Source organism: Ambystoma mexicanum, chromosome 11 (assembly GCF_040938575.1).
Source record: "Ambystoma mexicanum isolate Mex_15411 chromosome 11, UKY_AmexF1_1, whole genome shotgun sequence".
Classification (NCBI taxonomy): Eukaryota; Metazoa; Chordata; class Amphibia; order Caudata; family Ambystomatidae; genus Ambystoma; species Ambystoma mexicanum.
The window spans coordinates 594,727,761-594,749,364 of record NC_090934.1 but is presented as its reverse complement, the minus strand read 5'-3'; the positions used below and the strand labels follow the sequence as shown (position 1 = coordinate 594,749,364).

The 21,604-nt window shown below is 47.4% G+C and overlaps 1 protein-coding gene across 1 annotated transcript in view; it reads left to right on the top strand.

The window, feature by feature from the left end:
- Window positions 1-21,604, top strand: part of NADSYN1 (NAD synthetase 1) — a 1,375,099-nt gene that overhangs the window by 178,436 nt on the left and 1,175,059 nt on the right. Inside the window, exon 3 of the mRNA XM_069623454.1 lies at window positions 16,765-16,881. Within this exon, the coding sequence (XP_069479555.1) occupies window positions 16,765-16,881 (117 nt within the window). The remainder of the gene's footprint in view (window positions 1-16,764; window positions 16,882-21,604) is intronic.

The following is a 21,604-nucleotide window of genomic DNA, read 5'->3' as shown; positions in this document are numbered from 1 at the left end:
CCATGGTTTACCACCTACCGTGTAATGAGGCCCATTGACAATTGTTATAAGACTTTTTGGCGACAAAGACGTTTTGACTCTCTTGCTGGTAGTGGGAAGAAAACTATGATGCTAAGAGAGAGAAGTGGTCTGAATCTCTTATAATACAGACACTGGATGAGAGATCCTTGACGGTGATAAGGGCCCAATATCCCTTAATACTGGAAAAGGCACTATGGGCCCTACTACGTGTTAATTTCCCTTTTTGGAGTCCATAGCTATATGTGGTGGGTTTACATGAGATACTGTGCAGTAAATGTTTAGATTTTTAGAGAGAATCCTTCTTTACTCCCAATCTCCGAATTTAGCTGTGAAGTAAAAGTGGCAGTAATTCTGTTACTGCAAAAAGAAGTGGCAGTAACAGAATTACACACACTTTTTTACTGCACTGCAAATCTTGTAATGAATCCCTATATAATTTCAAGTGAACTGCCACACTTTAACCCTGGATCAGAAAGCAGTGAATCAGACACTGTCCATGTGAAAGGGACATGTGGCAAAAAGGTGTCTGAGCTGCATAACCTTGTGATGGGGAGTTTTGAGCCGAGAGGGGCTAGGTGATATATTTCTGAGCCTGCATTGTGATTAGAGAACCTGAGGGAGATTCATCCCAAGGAGGGGGATCCCTGCTCGGTTGTAGATAAACCCAAAGACCCATAGGCGTGTAACACAACTACTTATTTGGGATTTGGAACCAAAACATGACTTTGGGCTGTATCCTTGAGCCTGTGCGGGCCTCCAGAAACCTAGCGCATGCCAGTATCCACAAGATAGGAAGATCCCTGCTACCTTATTCTTTGATCTATCCAGATACTGTTGTTATGGATCCCTCTCAATAAGAGCATCAATGTTTAGTTATCAAATCGCTAGACTCCATAGGTGTTTACACCAACCGACTCGTACTGGTAAATAAACCAAGGCTTAATCTTTATTCCTTTACTCATGTGTTTTGATCTGCCATTTCTGCATCAACTATGACCCTCAGGTTCTTAATTTAATGTGTTGTGAAAGAGAGGGACACAAGGCTTTTAGGCTATTTGAGAGTTGGTGAGTCAGACAGTCTTTCCAGAAGGAGCAGAACAGTCACGTTTATGTTTAAGTAAAGGCAACTCTTTTTTTTTTCATCCAGTGGTGATGGGTTTTAGGTAGCATGATGTGTATTCTTTGCCCCTGAAATTATTCAGTCATGTTTAGAGATGTAGTTGAAATGCAAATCCTGGAAACTACATAGTGATCTTTATACCGTAATGCAAAGTATAGGGATGCTGCACCACTTAATTGAAAATGTTTATTTATTACGAAACAGTGCAAGAGTGTAATACAATCTAAGCTTGAAATCCTGTTCCTGGAAACTTTGATTTCAGAATCTATCAGTCTGTCAAGCCTCCCGGGTTACTTGACATTTAAAACCAACCCGAATCTGGAACCTTATCTCAAATCTATGTTCCCGAGCTCAACCAGAGCTCTGTTAAATTCAGACTTAACACATTTACCTATAAATAGTCCTGCGACTCTGCCAATTTGTGTTCATTCTGCACCATGGAAATCAAATCTGACTTGCACTTCTTGCTGATTTGGCCAGCGGATGTTAAGCTAAGGAGAAGATGGCTTCATCCCATCTTCCTCAAATATCAGACCTCTTCCATCTAGACAAGTACACCTTATGCAAATCTACCACTTAAGAGGATGCTGTTTTTCTGTCTTTGGAGGTTTTGGCTTTTTACATAGGGCCTGGTGCATCCGAACAAAATGAATCCATGAATTCATGGTTAGATGGGATAGCTCTTAATGAATTGTAGCCATTCAAAGAGGTGTACCTTAGTAACTGTTGTATATTGCAACTATTTGCACAATGCTCATATATGCTGTACTTTTTAAAGAAGAAGGTCTAGCATTTTAAGTAGTTATTGTATTTGTAATTTTGCACAAAAATAATGTATCTTGTTTCACATTTGCGGTATTACATATGTATTGTTCTTTTATGGTCTTTGTCCGAAATACATTTTATTGATTGATTCAGATCATTTGTGTATTGGGGCCATATATTTCCATAAGCATCTGTTTCCAGCAGGCGCATGAATAGGAGTGAGGATCCCTGCACTATTCTGCAGGTACCTTGCATAATGATGGTACAGCTGGTGCCATCCAGATCTGTTGGCTTTGATTGTCAAGAAAGAAGTGGATCCATTATAAGGTCATACCCATTATCCCAATGTATTCCTTAGTCTTTTGAGGAGGACCCTGTAGTCAACATACTGCATGTGGCTTATACGTACTGGTGTTGATGGTGCTTAAAGTGTGGTGAGGAGGACTACTCGGACCTGTTAAGAGCAGAGAGACTGTCCTGGCCTGGATAAATGCCTGTTTGTAGGTCATCCAGTGGGCAATTGGGTTCTATATACTATTGTAATTGTTTTGTTACTTTCATTCTATGATTTGTTTTAGGAAAAGGGCGGTTGGAGAATGGCCAAACCTTTCCAAGATGCTGGGTTCGTTGGTTTAGGAGTAATGATGGCATGTTTGAATGGATTGGTGTCTGTACTCTTTGGCAGAGCTGCATTGATCAAGCAAGTGAGTAATGTTTTCATGTATTTTGCTGGGCATGGTTCACTTGCCTGATTAATGTAGTTTCAACGAGAGCGTCCCTATAGTGCCAAAGCATTTTTTCCGGCAATGGAGATTTTCTTTTTTTAGGGGATCTTGCCATCAGAATTTTAAACCCTCCTGTTACACTACTGTGCCCACAGTTCGAAGTAATGCCATCTAGTTTACGTGATGTGGATACCGTTTTCTGAGAAATTGGCTTTTTTTTAAAAAGGCCCCATAGTCTAAGTTTACTTAAAAAAATTATTAAAATCTTAAGTTAAAAGAATGTGTTCATTATAATTTTGCTTAAATGTAACCCATGATAAGAAGGTATATATATTTTTAGCACAAAAACAAATCCATTCGCATACACATATTTAACTTTTTTGTTATATTGGTCTATTTTCTGTTCCTTTTTCCATAAATGGATATGCTTTTTCAAAATTGGTGATGGGCGCCCACCAGTGGGCGTGGAGATTCGGATGTCTCCATGATGGTCTCCTCCTCACAGGGCCTCTGCGCGGGCAGATTTTCCCCCCCCCACCCCCATCCGAGGAGAATACGCCCCTGGTGGGACGTGCAAGGGCTGGGTGCACCCCATGGTCCAATTCTCTGGATGGAGGGTGCACGGAAACCAGAGGAAAGCCCGAATTTAAAATCGTCGGGGAGTGACGCAGCCCCGAGCCGGCACAGGGCACCAGGAGAGAGGCACTCCATCGAGTGGGTAGAGAGCAGCCCAGCCTCACCACCAGTACAATCCAGCAGCTCCCGAATCGTGGGAGGCCACCAGAGGAACAGTGTACACCCCCCCCAGCCTTCTAATCTGGGGGGGGCTGAGGCACAGGCCCCCCCCCCATGAGGAGGAAGAGCACGTAGGGCCCTTGCGGAGCGGGAGGCGACAGGCGAGGGTATCAGTGAAGCGGGGCTCCCGGTCCAGCCCGATGGGGCCTGCCGTTGGAGTCGGGACGGGAGGGGCAAATCTCGCCAGTGTAAGGGGTATACCCGCCCCCTGGCCATACGACAAGGGGAGTGTTGAGGGTGCCGGTGAGGAGGTGTCCTGGATGTGAGGTGGGTGGGAACTAGAGGGGAGAGAGCAATGGTCCCCCTCCCACCTTGGTATAGCAGGAGCTGTCTGGGAGCCTCCCCCCCCCTGTGAGCGGGGGAGAGAGGAGTTGAGCCGTGCAGAGGGAATTGCGGCAGGAGGGTGGCATTCAGTGCCGGAAGACAACCGTTAAGGCCCCCACCACCAGAATAGAGTGGGGCAACCCTGATGGCTAAAACAGCATCAGCCCCCTGCCCCCAACCCTTGTGGATCTGCTGTGGTTCTGCCTGGGGCCCTCCCTTGATTGCCCCGTCGGGGGAAAGATGTGCCAGAGGTACAGGAGGCATGGGGGGACACTGCAAATACCCATTGGAGCGGGTGTCCGGCCCGCCCTTTACCAAAAAGAGCAGGAGGAGAGGCGAGAGACCCATGAGGCGACGGAAAGGTTCCAAGTCCTCCTGGGGTGGTGGAAGAGGACTTGGCAGATGCTGGCCACTCCAAGAGGAGGAGTGACACGGGATGGGAGGCCTGCCAGCAGCAAAGGAGGGTGAAGCGGTGACCACTCAGCAGGGCCATGTGGAAGGAGGAAAGGGACGTGGGCACTGGGGCGAGGTGTGGGCCCCTGGGATCGCACAGGGTCACGTGCCCGCCTCCCCTCGACCATAGAGAATCAGGACACCCGCAGTGCCCTGGGAGTGCCGCTTACAGGAGTGCAGGTGGGATGCAGAGAGGCAGCTGGGGTCTCTGAAATCAGGGGCACCCAACGAGAAAAAAAAGATACTTGCAGTCAAATAAGAGAGGCGGTGGGCAGGGGGCCCACCTGGGTCGTTCAGAGGCGTGTGCCCGCCCAGCCATATCGGATCCAAATGTGGACAAGAATTGTACCCAGAGGAGTTCACTTGGAAAATGGAGTTTGCCTCCCGATCCGGGTGTGGAGCCTTGGAGGGCCTTCTGGAGTGCACCACGACTACGCTGGTTTCAAGAGAAAGGACACCCACCTGCATACCATAGGAGCCCCCCACCCCAGCAGTAAATAAAGACCTCAAGGAGGTGTTTGTGTCCGATATCTGGCCCTAGACCTGTGACGTAAACCCTTCCACCCCCCACCCCCCCGCCGGACAGTCTCATCAGTTCCAGGGGGGGGGCACGGTAACCACCATCTGAGGTCAGACTTGCTGCCCCATGGAACCAAGAGCACGGGCGTAGTGAGGGGACAAGGTGCATAGATGCAAGAAAGAAGCTGGCCCCCTTTGAGTACACCCCATGAGCCCCAGAGGAGAGAATGCACGACCAAGGTTAAGAGTCAAAGATGGTGTCATGCCTGCGCCATGGGCGCATACATTGGCGATCAATATGGACAAATTGTTATTCATTTATCTACAGAAAATTCTTGGATCAACCGCTATTCACTATTTGGACTTTATTTCCCATTTGCAAGACTTTGGTGCTTTTTTATTTTTTTCCAGAAAACTACACTTACCATAATGCACTTGGCTATAACCATCTATTCCTGGCTATTCCTATTTTTCTTCATCAGAACTACAATCCCCAGAAGCCCTAGGGATTTGCTATGCGTCCACCAGCTCAGGAACAGAGAGGGAGGTGGCCGATTGTCTGCAGGTGTGCTGAGACAGGTGCAACCAATTAGCCTGCCTCTGTGCTGGGCTGGGCAGTATAAAGGCTGCTGCCTGCGAGAGCTCAGTCTCTTGCATTGAGAGTCCTTCCGGCACCTTTTTGCTTTGAGCTACAAACATTGTATGCTGCTTCCTGCTATCACCTGCTTTTTGTTCCAGTATCCTGACAGGCTCCTGCCTTGCAGCCTGCTACACCCTGCTGCCTTCCAGCCTCCGCCCTTGCCCTGCCGGGCTCTCCACATTGCAGCCGATCACGCTCTGCTGCCTTCCAGCCTCCGCCCTTGCCCTGCCGGGCTCTCCACATTGCAGCCGATCACGCTCTGCTGCCTTCCAGCCTCCGCCCTTGCCCTGCCGGGCTCTCCACATTGCAGCCGATCACGCTCTGCTGCTTTCCAGCCTCAGCCCTTGTCCTCTGGGCTCCCTGCTCTGCAGCCTGCCTCACTTCGGCTGCCTACAGCCCTTGTCCTCTGGGCTTCCTGCTCTGCAGCCTGCCTCACTCCGGCTGCCTACAGCCCTTGTCCTCTGGGCTTCCTACTTTGCAGCTTATCAAGCTCCGCTGCCTACCACCTACCTTTTTCCACTGGGTTCTCGGCCTAGCAGCCCTCTACAGTCCTCTGCAACCTTCTACGGTCAGCGGCCCTGCCCTTCAGGGCTCACTCCTTGCTGCCCGGCCGTTCTGGGTTCCTTGCCGTGCAGCTTGCTTTACTCTGCTGCCCTAAGCCCTTTCCCTCTGGGCTCTCTACCTTACAGCCCTGCTCCTGTGGGCTTGCTCATTGCTTTCCTGCTCCTCTGAGCTCTCAACCTTGTTCCTTACTGTCCTCTGCTATCCAATCCTGTTACACGACTTTCCCTTCATTTCCTTCTGCTAGTTTGCTATCAACCTCCTTTTCCTGGATTTGTCTGTAAGTATCTTCTCTTGTACTGTTTGTAGACCCTTTTGTACAGAGCTTGTCTGTTGGTTCCCATCAGTCAACCTCTGCCCCTTCCCTTGTCTCGTTTCTACATTACAGACACCCATAGCTGCTGTTCCAAGCCATGAGCAAACAGTGTGGGCCTCTGTTATAGCAAACTGTTCAGAAGGCTAGAGTATTTCCTAAGGTTCGTGGAATACTCTTTTCCTATATCTGCATACACCCCAAGAGGGAATTCATTCTGTACCTTTTTCCTTGCTACTCTTGCCTACTCTTCGTTCTCTTTCCTCTCTGCTGTGTGTGTACTTATCTGTCCACTTTATTTTGGCACAACCACCCAAACCCTTTCTGGGTGCCCTGTGCCACTCTTAATAGAGTGCCATCCTTGACAGATGGGAGAAGATGCCAGCGCCAACCAAAAGGATGTAGCGGCCCTCCTGGAGGAGAGTTGACAAGATAGAGGAAAGATTAGAGGAGGTGGAACACAACCAGTCCTCCCTGGACACGTTGGAGACCCTAATGGACATGCATCTCAAGGAGGTAGAAAGAAGGGAGGAGGAAATCCTCCTGAAGATGGATGACCTAGAGAATTGTGAGAGGTGCAATAACCTCTGGTCATTTGGGGTGCCTGCGAAAGATGGGGAGACCAAGAAAGACTTGCAAAGCGCCATCACCAAACTCATCTTTGATAATGACGCCATTGATGAGGTAAAGATTGAGCGGATACACAGGGCTCCAGATCCGTTCTTGTTCACTTTCATAATTATATTGATGGACTCTAAATTCTGGAACAGGCAAGAAAGAAGGGTTCAGTAAAGTGTGGTTCGGCAAAGGTGACGGTCTTCCAGGACCTGTCCTCCCTCACCCTCTCGAAGAGAAGGCTCTGTGCTCCCCTCACCAAGTGGCTGAATGAAAAGGGAATCTGATACAGGTGGGGGTTCCCATTTTCCATATCTTTTGAAGTGGACGGGAGCAAATACAGACTTAGCTCGGAGCAGGAGATTAAGAGGGCTATGAGCGATTTGATAAGAGCAGGAGAGACCCCTCACACTTCAAGGAAATGGAAGCCGGACGGAGGACCATGGCAAACACAGGGATCAAGGAAAAGGCGTATTATGAGTGCGCGGAAGTTCAGGAAGCTGAACACTCCCCCGGCGGATGGGACCTGATGCAACAGGAGATGGCGCGCCATCATGGGGTGGCAGAGCAGCGGAAATGGAGTGTCCGAAAGATCCTGGATCCACAGGCCCATCTCATTCTACATCTCCTTCACCATTAGTGGGGGGCACCTCACAAGATAGAAACCATTCGTCAGAATATCTCCACAACTGCTACCGATGTCTCACAGTACTAATAATGGCACCCATTCTGTGGCTCCTATTGGTCTGAAGAACTGGTCAGTGTTTCCTAGGTTCCCGGAAGAGATTGTTTGGACCACTATCCAAAAAATCTAATCTTGCTCCCCCTCTGATGCCATCCCTCTGGCTATTATGAAGATCTCCCTGGATCTCCTGTTGGAGATTACGATGGAAATCAATGACTCATGGCAGTCGGGGTTGGTGCCGCAAGAACTGAATGTGGCTAGGGTGATCCCACGTATGAAGAAGCCATCTTTGGACACTACTGTTCTGGCTCATTTCCATCCTATCTCACTTCTTCCTTTCTTATCAAAGCTTTTGGAGTCACAGGTGTCACCTTTGCTTTCTACATTTCTTGAATCTTCTCATCTTTTAGACTCTGCTTAGTCTGGTTTCCGACCTGGTAGAGGCACTGAGAGTGTACTGGTCGCTGTCCAGGATCCTATAGCCAGGCTGGTGGCGCGGGTGGAGTGGGTGTCCTGATTCTGTTAGACCTATCAGCGGAATTCGACACAGTCGACTACGCCATTCTGCTATCCCGTCTTGCCCAGATAGGAATACCTGGACAGGTACTGGCCTGGTTCACCTCATTCCTGGCAGATCATACCCAGACCCTCTCTATGCCCCCCTTTCTTTCTGCTTCATGTCACCTCAGTTGTAGAGTGCCGCAAGGCTCCTCTCTGTCCCCGATTCTTTTTAACATCTATATTTGGGCCCTTGTGTGTCTTATCCGCTCCTTCGGCGTCAGATGCTACTCGTATGCCAAAGACTCTCCGATTCTGATCCGATTAGACCTGGATCAGACTGAGATGTTGTTGCGCCTGCGGGGGTGTCTGTTGACCGTAGGGGAATGGATGAAGCACAATTGGCTCAAATTGAACAGAGACAAAACTGAGGTGATGGTGGTGGGTTGCCCTCCTGATCCTACACTTTGGTTCTCCTCTTTCTGGCCTTCCTCATTGGGTCCACTCCCCGTGCCGGTGAACAAGGTGAAAAACCTGGGAGTAATTATATCCGCATCACTATCTATGGACAAGCAAGTGACTGCTGTATGCCAAGCTGGCCACTTCCAACTTAAAATTTTAAAGAAAGTGTTCCCTATGATCCCCGGCCCCCTGCGTCCACCTGTAGTGGCAGCCATGGTGATATCTCGGCTATACTATTGAAACTCTCTTTATTTGGCTTAACTGAAGGGTGTAATCCAAAGGTTGCTGCGATTGAAAATCTAGCTGCACGCGTGGATACTGGCACGCCCTATGGAACACACATCTCTAGTGTTTTGAGCGCTGCACTGGCTCCCGGTCACCCAGCGTATTGATTTTAAGGCACTGTGTATAGCTCATCGCGCCCTCCATGAGCAGGGTGCCGAATATATCCAAGCTAAGTTTCTCCGCTACTATCCTAGCCGGGAACTGTGCTCTGCCTCGGCTGCCCGGCTGGTGGTTCCCACTTACCAGCGGGCTCGGATCGGAGGTTGAGCCTTTTCTATAGCAGCAACGGCGTTGAGGAATAAACTCCCCCTGGCCATTAAGAAAATATGCAACTACCTAACCTTTAGAAAGGCCGTAAAAACATACTTATTCTAGGCTGAGTTTCTGCTTGGGTTCTAGCTGCGGCTCCTTTCCTTTGGTGCCAAGATACCGCAGGGTTACCGTGCGCTCCAGAAATTGACATAACATAATGTTTTTTGAGGGGACAGTTAGATTCATGGGTTAATATGAATGGGGATGTGGAGGAAGTGTGGAGTGTATAGTATTTGTAGGGAAGGCAATTGGGTGTGAATTGGGGAAAGTAGGGGGCTCAAGAATATGAGGTGTGGAAAGAAGGGGCCCTCCATTGGGGGGGATCCCATAGGTGGTTCGGTCTTCACCCGGTGATGTCAACAGGGTGGGACCGAATGCCAGGGGGAATAGGGGAGTTTGGGGGGTTTTGGAGGGGTGGGGGATGGGGGGAGCCCAACTGGTATGGGCTGTTCCGACGGTAGAGAAAGGTTTGAGTAGTGCTCAGGCCGGTGCATTGAGGTCCCAGAGGTGGAGTGCGGGACACCCCCGGATAGAGATAACATGAGCATTCCAACGGGAAATAGACCCGGGACGGACACCTACGAGCAGGCACCCTGAATGTGAAATGCTTGAACTTACCCACTAAACGATCCATGGTGGCAAGGGAATTCCGAAGGTCAGAGTTGGACGTTATGTTCCTCAGGAAACAAAGTACTACAGGGGGGAGGAAAAAAGGGTTCCCTGTGGGCAGATCGGCCAAGAGTTCTGGGGCTACGGCCCCCTGAGAAAAGCAGGGTTGGGTATTCTGGTAAAGAAGAGTTCCAGAATGAAGATCTCTAAAGTCTGGTCAGATGTGGAAGCAAGAGTTCTACTGGCATCATGGGGACATTCGAAGGATGAGGTTCACGTTCTGGTAGAAAATGTGGGCACCTGACCACAGGGGGGATTTCAATACATGGGCAGACCCGAACATGGATAGGCAAAGGCTCGGGAATAGGGCGCAGGAGCCGCCGGGCCCTGGAAATCACGAGTTTCATAACTCATTGGGAGAATGGGGGATGAGGGATATATAGCGCCACCTCCAGCCGGGGACGAGGGGTAACACATTTTACTCCCCACCCCATGGGACCTATGCACGGATTGATTATCTCTATATCTCATGATATATATTGGAGGAAGTACAGGGCTCTGAGATCATCCCGATCTCCTGGTCCGACCATGATATGGTGATGGTTGATGTACAGTGTATGGGTATCTTGCACAAAGGGTCCAAATGGAGATGTAATGGAAACACAATGTTCCTCACAGAATTGAACAAATAGGGGAATACTTTAAGCTTAATGACGATGGGGAGGTGGATATGAGAATCGTGTGGTAGGTGGGTAAGGCCACATGGAGAGGGATCCTAATTCGGGAAGGTGCCCGCAAAAAGAGAGAAAGGGCGGCAGTCGAGCAGAGATTGAGGGAGGAGATAAGACACCTGGACGCGAAGGCCCATGACCCCTCCGGGAGGAGAGCATACAGGAGGCGAGGAGTAAGAGGGAGGAATTTAGACTCCCGGAGGAGGGGAAAGTCATCTGTAGCCTGCTCCTCCTGAAACAAAAGTTTTATGAAAAGGGGGAGAAAGCAGACTCCCCACTAGCCGCTGAGAGGCCAGCATGCGGATAGGTGGGTCTTGGAAATTGTGGGAAGTGACGGGACAGCAGGTGTAACAGGGGAGGGATTCCAGAAGCTTTCCCAACCTTTTACGAAAAGATATATGCCTTAGAGGTTTCCTCCAAAGCATAGGCTATTGACGCCTATCTGGGGCCCATCAATCTGCCCAAACTTTCCAAGGAAGAATCCTCCGCATTGGAAGCTCCCATAACGGAGGAGGAAGTTAGAAAGGCGGTGGCAAGGTTATCCTTGGGGAAGGCAACAGCGGAAGATGGCTACACTGCTGGGTTCTACAAAACATTTCTCCCCGCTCTACTCCCTTTCTTAACCAAGTTGTTCAATTATATACTTGATACAGGTCGGGCACCAGAATCCTTCTCCTCCACTCATATCACATTAATTCCTATGGAGGGAAGAGCTCACCGGATATGTGGCACATATCAGCCAATTTCCCTCCTTAATACGTATGATAAGTTGTATACTAGGGAGATAGCCACGAGACTGGAAAGGGTATATGCAGAGTTTGATCCACTTGGACCAAGTGGGGTTCATTAAGGGGCGACAGGGGGCGGACACGACGAGAAAGACACTTCATCTCATACACGCATCCCAGGATATGAGGGGGGGGACCTGTCTCTTCTTTCAGTAGACGTCGAGAAGGCCTTTGATCGGGTGGTCTGGGGTTTTCTCAGGGCGGTTTTAGTTAAGTTTGGTATAGGGGAAGGCTCCTTCGTGAGGTGCTGGCGGTGTACACATCCCCAATGGCCTCAGTCATGGTGAACAGGGGGTTCTTGCAGTGGTTCGCGCTTGGGAGGAGAACCAGGCAGTGGTGTCCCCTTTCGCCCACACTGTATGCTATGTCGATAGAACCCCTTGCCAGAGGATCAGGTATGACACAGGGTTGAGGGGCATCAAAAGGGGAAGGGTGGAATATAAGGTCACCTTATACGCAGACGATATGCTGCTCCATTTCAGCAAACCTCTGGTTTCCGTACCGACTGCTCTCCAACTGATCGAGCAGTAGTACTATGGCTGGGCTTAAGATTAATAGAGAGGTTTCCGTTTTTTTCCCCTTGGACAGAGGGAGGGACAGGGATATTGAAAGGTTCACCCCATTTGGGCTGGAGGTTAATGTGACCACAATGAGGTACCTAGGCATTAATCTCACTAGGGATCTGGAGAGCCTATTTGATGGCAATTCTCCCCCACTGAAGCTGAAAATGTATGATGATATTGAAAAATGGCAAAAGCTCACTATCTCATGGTTGGCTCGTCTCAACACACTGAAAATGGTGGTCCTCCCGAGGGTACTATATTTGTTCCAAATGCTCCCGATAAGCATACCAGAGTTTTTGTTTTGGGAGCTAGGGGGGGTGCTTCATAGGTTCCTCTGGCAGGGGAAGAGGCCAGAATCCCAAGGACTACCCTAACGTTACCAGTGGAGATGGGAGAGGTTGGCCTTCCCGAGGTACGGCTCTATTATAAGGCGGCCCAGCTTAGAATTCTGATTCCCCACCTGAGGTCTCAGGTTGACCAACAATGGGTGGCAATGGATAACTTTCACCTAAGCCCAGCCACGGTTGGGGAATGGTTTTGGGTACCCAGGAACAAACTGCCACAGAGAATCCATGATCACCCCATTTAGAGGGCGGACATGAAGAGGGTCACTACGTGGCTGTCTCCTTTGGGTCACCGCTGGGTACCGGGAGTTAGAGACATCATATCCAACCCTAGAAGGTTTCAGGGATGGTTTGAGGCCGTCCTAGAGAGTATAGGGCAGCTTTTCATGGGGGGCACTTTCATCGCCATCGCGGACCTAGAGGACGCCCTGGCCATAGGCAAACTTTCAGTATTTCTGTTCTTGGAGCTAAAAGGGTCCCTCACGGATCTGGATGTCATGGACAAGACTGGTAGAGCTCACCCCGTTTGAGAAGTTATTGGATAGGTGCATGACCCTGCGTGGGTTAATATCAGCCATGTATGGGGCCCTGGTTGGGGTCGGGGTTGGAGGTGGGGACACGGAGCACTTGAGAGGGCGATGGGAGAGGGACTTGGGTGTAGAAGTAGATGAGACCCTCTGGAATAGGCTTTGCAGGGGTGTTACTAAGACATCATTATATTGCCAGTATAGGCAGCACACGATTAAGCTCCTCCATAGGGGGCAGTTTGAACCTGTCAGACTGTCAAATATCTTCCCTGATACTAGTCCCTTGTGCTGAAGGGGTTGCAAAGGGAGAGCTGATCGTTGGCATATGTGGTGGGCTCCAAGATGCAGTTTTTCTGGGACGAGGTCCTTGGATGGATTACAGACCTAGAAGGGATATGCAGAGATTAAAAAAAAAACCCTGTTGGTTTTGTTTGGGATGGAAGCGGCGGATGGGCAATACTCCAGGTGCCCAAAAATGGCAGCATCCTTACTGCTGGCCGCCAGGGCATGCATTGCTACCAAATGGAAAAACAAATGCATAACTAGTAAGAGAGTGGGCCAATGTGGCCAAAAGCATTTACACAATGGAAAGAATCACAGCGGGACTCCATGGAAGGCCGGGGCCGATAGAGATGGAGTGAGACCCCTTTATTGCCAGATATGACTCCAGACTCGCAGCCGGGGTAAAGGGAGATGGAACTCACTGGGGAAGGTGTCAAGGTATGGAGGTGAAGAAATGAAGAGGTGCAATGGAGGAGTGCCGGTGCCGTTCAAAGGGTGATCTTGGAGTAATGAGGACGAGTGGACTGTGGGGCCTAAAAGTAGTCGGTTCACCAGACAATGGCCCTTGAACCTGAACATTGAAGGAATAGGCTGTACCAGGGGGTGGTTGGGGAAGGGGGTATTTGTGGGGTATTCTAGTTGTTGTTTTTTCCTCTTTTCTTTTGAAGCACTAATGTTGTAATATCACATTCTCTTGCAAAACAAAATAAAACCAAATGTGCAAAAAATAAATTGGTGATGAATTGAATCCCTTTGGGAACTTCTTGGGGAGGGCTAGCTGCTCCATGTGCCTATAAGTTGAAGCAGGAAAGTAGCAGCCCTATGTACCAGTCTCCATCCAACAAGATGTTTTCCGCACCTGAAGGCTCTTGACCTAGTACGTAGTAGCTGGTTGCTCGGAGTACTCTGCCCAGAGCCTTCCTTAAGTTGTAGAAATCATTCAACTCTAGTGAGTTTGTCCCATTTTACATAATTGCTATTAATTTACTGCTTGGCCTGTTTAGGACCTTTTATCAACTCAAACACTGCAACAATCTTATTTTATCCATGCAAGAAGTTATCAGGGCTGCACTGATCTAGTCCAGGCCAGCGTTTTTTGACGGCGCTACTGCAAGTCACACTTTTAATCAATCTTGTAGATAGACTGTGTATAGTGGCTACTTGTCCTTGGATCATATTGTCTACACCTGAGACACCATCAGTTTCCCCTTGTTCAGGATGTGCATTTTTTTCTATATATCACTGTGTACCATTATTCACTCCTGACCGCCTTCAAAATATGTCCACCTCGGTGCCACAACTATCGGATACTTTGGTATAATACTCCCCCAGACTTGTGGGTAGGTGTGCACACTTTTGGGAGGATGGAAAGAGATTGTCAGGAATTGCTATATTTGTTTTCATATTGTGTATTTATATGTGTATTGTGATAAATCTGGGCAATTGGTCCCTTCCCAGGTGTGAGCCGCACCCTTTGAGGGTAGGACGGTGAGCCCGCTAAGCAAGACCGTTCCCGGGAACTCCCTACAAAGAACACTGTCTATATGGGAATAGAAAAGACTGATATTATTGCTGTGGATTGGCATACCCAACATACTAACATTACTCCCAGATATTTGGTAGACTGCAATGCTGGGATCCTTGGGAAGTCAACCTCTGATGCAGATCAGCATGCCCTGTGGAAATATGGTGGCAAGAATAAAGAGACGAAACTGGAATGGAGGAGGCAGAATCCTACCCAGAGGCTAGCCTCTTATGTGGGAACGTCCTAGGGAGGCAGAGCCCGCTAAACTGCAGAGCTAGCGGTAGCCTGGAGAGGGAGCAGACCTAGAGAGACATGCTGGAAGGCTGGCATTGAGAAGGGCGTTGGTGCCGAAACTGAGACCGAGACTGACACGGCAGAGAGACCGTCTCGCCTGGTGGTGTTAACCAATGCCGAGACCAGACTGCAATGGAGCAACTAAGTCCCTGATCTCTGTACAAGAAGTGTAACCACTGTCGAGCTGGGCAGACAAAGGGAAGCTAGCACTCCCGAGAAGGTAAAGCCAGGGAGAGGGATGGACGGTTATGTCCCAGAGTTAAGCAAATCCAAAAGCTAAAGGGGCTTAATTAAACAGAGCAAAATCAAAAGGGTTACGGGATCCCGATGGACATGTGCAGATGCCCAAGGGAAGACCCTGTTGAGTTGGAAAAATAGGGGAACCTGAAGGCTTTCGGGAGCCCTAGAAAAATAAGTAACATTTTTCAACACTTGGAAAAACAAGGTATCTGGATGGTTCAATTACTCAATCCTAAAGCAAGAACGATTTGAAAGACAATGTCCAAGTTTGTGGAATTGCACTAAGAGAATCATTTCTCCTTTTCAGGAACTGGAACCATTGGATTTCTGTGAAGACTTAAAACTTGTTATATGGAACCTGAAGAGAGGACTGGAACCCTTATTTGATAAATGATTGAAAACCAACATTAGACTGATGAAACAGTACTTGGGAGACACCCAAGTAGCTTTGACCAGAAGAAGCCTGAGGAGAAAGGCTACTGCTATGGTTAATCTTTGTTGTTTTTTTCTTAAGTGGTAGGGCCAGATAAGAGTTGGGGTTGGGACTGAGGACTAATTTTGATTTGGACAATTGACGATCAGCCTTAATTTAGTTCTTAGGCGGCGAAAATCCCTCATAGCAATAGGGGAAGATAGGCATTTTTCTCTTTATTTCAAATAAACACCCTTGAAATTTTATGCCCTAGTCTGACTTTTTCTGGTTCATTACAGTCCATACATAATTGTTAACAGTTCTACTATCCAGATATAGAAAAGGACTTCTTTGCTCATGCTCTTCAGGGTTAGTTGCTGGCTCGGGGCTTGACTAAATATTGATTATATTTTCGGACAGCAATTGTAGTAGATTTCTGCCTCCTACCAGAACAACGGGTATGTCCGCGTTTGTTCCATCTACCTGGAACAGGAACTGCTGTGTACATCACTTTCACTCCAAGAGCTCTATCCCCTTTACCATGTGGTTGTGCAGACTCCATCCACGTGGAAGCAGTAGCACCATACAACACTCTTTACCAATGAAATCCTATCAAAGGCATACTCAGTTAGCTGGAACTCATACCCCAGAGACAGTTATGTGGGGGCTGTTTCCTGATGTATCAATCCGCATTAACATCTGCTACATTCCTTTCCATTGATTGATGTGCGATGCTGGCCGATGTTCCTTTAATCAGCAGCGATCAGAACCATTTTCAAAATGTGAGCATCACAACCTTTAGGGATATTTTCCCCCTCCCCACCGAGCTTAGAAATACGTTTGTATTTCGAAAGGTAGTGACTTACAGGTTGGGGACTTTTTTCCCATGTTGTGCATGCCTCCTACCTGCATGCCCATGCGCTGCAATTCAACCGTGGCTTTTGTCTTGGATCCCGCCGATCTCATATTTTTTATTCCAATAAAATTGCGTAAGGAGAGGGGGTTCGGATTCCTCTTTAATTTATAATCTCTTACACACGGATTTTCAGTCTGGTTTATGTAGCAATAAACTGATAGGAAAATGCATAACAAATGAAATTGTTGTCTTGTGTAGGAGCTGACCTAAACAGTGTCATTTTACGGACCACACACAGATTGAATACAATTTGAAGGTCATGCATCCTTGAATAACCACCTCTTATTGTTTACATTTATTTTGCATGTTTTTAAATATGCTTGAGTGCATGCTTGACCCAAAATATCCAGTGTGTACAGTTCTTCGTTGGTGGCAGTTAACTCAGGGGCGTACAATGGTTTTGGCAGTTACATTTGGATATTTATCTCCTCTTTCTACAGTGGATATGGCTGTGCAGACCACTACTACGAGTCTGATACACTACTACATTCGTTCCAAGTTCTGGCTCAGCTCCTGCAAATGCCTGTTACCCAAGACATCATATGTGATGTAGGCATGTAAGTATATTTTGCCATTAGTCATTTGGATAAAATCGGATACTTTTAGTTAGCCAATACAGTGTGAATTATGCTTGTTGGCCAATTCAAAGCTAAGGTCTTGAATGTAACGTGACCACGGTTCAGTATGACGACTCTACCTGTGTGAGCTTTGCAATTTGTTGGCGCGCTTGCACTGTTCCCACTAACCTGCTTGGTGAACGCAAGAAAGCATTTTTTCTCGTTAATTTATATATTTTAAGTTTTTCGGAACCCGAAAGTCATACTTTGGCCATCTGTTTCAAAGATTAGCTAAATGTACAGTTGAAACGGTGCAGTACCAGGGTGGCGCATTGCTTAGAACAGTTAAAAGAAGGGAGAACCTCACTGGCATGGGTTACTTTGGTATATGACTGTCCTCTTCATGAGTTGCAACAAGAGTTTAGCATTTGTTCTGGCAACCCTATACTTCCAGTCTTGTTCTGAGTACATATGCCTACACATGGTGTTCACAAATTTCACTTTTGAAAAGCCATCGAAATAATCGCGTTCTTTTTATGAAAATAATTTTAAAATATACCTGAATTATGGCACTAATGTTACGTGAAAATCCTATATTATAAACAATATATTCTTGAAAATCTTAGGAAGTTGACTCGTATGATAGAATTGCTATTACAAGTACAATAAACATGTTTTGTTAAAAAATGCTGTAATGTCCCCTGATTGCTTATAATGACCCTTTATGTGCAACCTTTTTAAAATAACTTCTTAAATCGGCATAGCAGTCTTTACCATCGCCTAATCGCTACTCAACAGTACTGTTCCTGGCGTTCTCACCACTCCCCCCCCCCCCCCATCTCCTCCTTGATACATCATCTCCTGGGTTATTCGAAAGTTTAGCTTTCTTGATTCTTCTGCATTTTAGAATTTTTAAAAAAAATAAAAAAAGAAATTCCTATGCATTTAATTTGACTTTTGATCATGCTATATTTGTCATACTTTTATTTTCAGTAGCTATGTTAGAAAAGCATCTGTGGTTTATTAATGGCTTAATCCCTCACATGTATAAACCGAAAGGCTGGGCACATCCCCTCCCATTGCAACAGGTGCTGAAGCTCAACCTTTTGTGTCTAACTGGCACAATTGCATTTGAGTACTTGCCGGAAATGACAACTATTGAACATAAATGTTAGGAAAAACTGCTAAAACTGATTAATACGTTCCACATACGGACTCTGTCTTCTCTAAACAACCACAGACAAAATTGGTGTGTTTGGCTTCAGTTTGAGCCTGAGGAGTACAGGGACACCACAGTTCAGAGAGGAAGGGCAGCAGAAGACTAAGGTGGTTGTTTCTGGTACGAGGACACAGGAGGCAGTGGCTCATTGTTGGGTGAATCTCATCTGCTGCTGTATTGCCATTTGTGACCAATCCGTAGATATCGTCACTTCTGCCCGAGGGTGAGCCCCTTCCCATGATGCCAGGGAGGTGAGGCCACTAACCGCTAGTCCCGCTGGGGGTGCTACACAGCGGGAGGATCTCATGGGGAGAGACGCACCCCCCCCCCTCTTGGGACCAGGATGACCATTTAGAGAGAATGCAGTACAGCACCTCTCACCCTCCACACACTTCATTTGCCTCCCCATAGTCCATGAGGTACACCTTCTCATCCCTCGCTTCTATATCACACATTTCCATGTATACATGTGGGACTGAATACCCTATAATTACTGAGATGAGAAAGAGTTAGGGATGACTTAATGAAGACCTCCTTGACGTGTACTGAGACAACGACGAGGAGGTGGTGTGAAATAATGAAGAGTCCTCCTAAGAACTTGAATGAGAATTCTGTTATCGGTCATTCAACATAATGAGCGAGGAAGGACGTACCTTTTTATCAGACCCTCCCATGAGGAACAGTGTGCAAGAGGATTGTCTGGTGTGAGAGGATGGAACTCTGCTGACCAGGACGCAAGCAGTGATGCTCGGGCATCTCTATCCGGTCCAACATACGTGGATCAGTGGAAAAACTGGAACAGCCAAGGTTCCTGCAAGCAGAGCGCCTGAACCGCCTGAAGTGCTCCCAAGAGCCGACCTCATAGGATACTTCTGTCTATGGAATATCCCGTCCTGATGAAGGCCACACCACCAGAGCTCATTTTAGCTCACCTTTTGGCCGAAACACTGTCATATTGACTTGTTTTATTGTGTGTGTTGTTGTTCAACCCTACATTGTTTTGACACGTTTGTGCTGTTCAATATGCTATCACCTCACTAAGTCCTCAAGTCTCCTTCGCAAGGACTCCTTAGGGGATGTAGAAGCAATAAAATGATGCTACAAATATTAACGTTTGTTCCCTATAAACTAGGTACTACACGGTTAAAATGTATAAATGCTGATGTATCTTATGTTGCACCAAGTCAAGTGTATCTGGAACACTCACTGCAAACTAATTAAAACCCAATTGCAGTGCACAGAATTGTCCTGTCACATTTGTCTGAAACTACTCGTTGTAGTTGGTGTCCACCACGTGAAGGTGTAACCTGCATAGGAGTGTGTTCATTCTTCTCTCTGCAGTAAGGTCCTTTTTATTAACTGCAGGTTCTTAAAATGGCAATACACTGGTCTTAAAGGGGCCACACCATACAATAGACAATTTAGTTTGGTAATGGCCCAAAATGTCGCCCTCAGAATTCCGACTCCTGAAATTCTGGCTTTTTTTTGTATGACCGCCCCCACTTACACCATATATATACCTTCCAGGCCACTGGTATTCTTCTCCGACCGGTTTCTGTGCCAGTACACGTTATCAGGGAGGCTGTGTTAGCACAGAAACCGGTCGGAGGAGAACACCAGTGGCTTAGAAGGTTGTGCAGGGAACTGGAGTGCGCCCCTTTCCTCGTCTTGCCATTTTTCCCGGATTTTGAAGGGTGGAATCTTCAAGACCTGACAGGGTGCTGCACCAGGGTGATACATGCCCGGCTTTGGAGTGCCTCACTGCAGGCTACTCTTCACCCCCCCACCCCCCTTTCTCCATTGTGGGATTGGGCGTGAGCTTTTTCCTTGCTAACCTGATGACTACATCTACCAGAAGCCCTTGCAGCAGAAATCATCACTGATTATCATCACCTGCACTTGCTGTGAGCTGAAAGTTAAGACAGCCTCCCTGATGATGTGTATTAGCACAGAAACCGGTCGGAGGAGAACACCAGTGGCTTAGAAGGTTGTGCAGGGAACTGGAGTGCGCCCCTTTCCTCGTTTTGCCATATATATATATATATATATATATATATATATATATATATATATATATATATATAATAAAATCAGGTCTGTCTTAAGAGCCTTACACCATGATGGGGTTGGGCAGCTGCAGGTGGAGACAAGTGAGATTGGAATGGGGTTCACTGAGTTCTACCAAGACCTTCACAGACAACAAAGGGATAGCTTGGATGAGGAGTTTCAAGCCTTCATGGGGGGGTCACTGTGAGGGGTCAGAAATGCGAGACAGGTTTATTTTTCTCAAAGTTTGCCAGTTTATTAAAATAAAAAGGGTGAGCTAAATGCCTATCTTTCCCTATCCTAAAGAGAATGCCTCTACCTAGCTCAAAATAAAGTTGGCCTAGTGTCCAAAATTCATCTGACCCTCACACTAATACATGCAACATGAATGAATAAGGAATATTTGCCTCTCTTCTGTTCAACACACCAGTGTAAAAGTTCAAACTTGGTTTTTAGAAAGTACCCCTTGTGACCAGGGTTGGGCTCCCTTTCCCTGGTTCAAGTCGAGAATGCCTTTAGACAAGTTCTGATTTTACAAGGATTTGTTCTGTTCAATACACAATGTCTCTTCCATCCACTGTCTTTCCACTTTTTAAAGCAAAATGTATTTTTCTATGAACACTTGTTAAAAAACTAAAGCAATAGTTATATTCCTGTTACGCTCACCTGGTATCCACAGGGATGCCACCCAGCCGGGTTACTCGCTGGTATGCTTCTCAGCTTTGCCCTGATGTGGTCTGCGGGGAAGGTTCTGCCTTGTGGTAGAATTAGGCGTGCTCTCCGGCCTGCCTTCTTTGCGGGGGCGCGTTGTCTTTTATGGACGAGTGCGGTCCAGTTACTTCACTGACGCCGACCCGTTTGATATTGTTCAGGTAGGTCTTATTGCTGTTCTTTAGTTTTGTTGCTATCCTGCATGCCTTTCTTTGTTTAAAATGTCTTTTTTTTTCCTCCCTTAGGTATGCAGAGCTTCAGCACGGCGACCTGGTTTGGTTGAGCCCCGCTTGTAAATGATGGCGCATTACGAGCACTATGGTATGGTAAGTAAGCGCTATGCGCAGCGCTGCGAAGTCTTGCCTTTGCTAACCTGTGTTTTCCTTCCTTGTAGGTCGCAGTGTTCTTCAGCACGGGTGGAATGTCCGGAGTGGTGCCAGCCGAGAGGCGACCAGCCAGGTAAGCCTTTTCAGCAGTTTGTAATGTGTAAATGTCTCTACTGCTTTCTTTAATGTTGCCTCTATCTTCCTCTTTCAGGTCATTCTGTCTGGGAAGCGTGCAGATTCGAGGAAGCTGTTCTCAGTAGCTGCGAGTGTTTAAAGATGAAGACTGCAGGCAAGATGCTGCTGCTAATGATGTTCCTTTTGTTTCCTTGCAAGTTCTGCTTCTCTGAGGTTCGAGGGAATAGCTGGACATGGTGAGCGTCACGTTGCAAGCTGCAAAGTAACGCGAAGCGTGTTGTCTTGC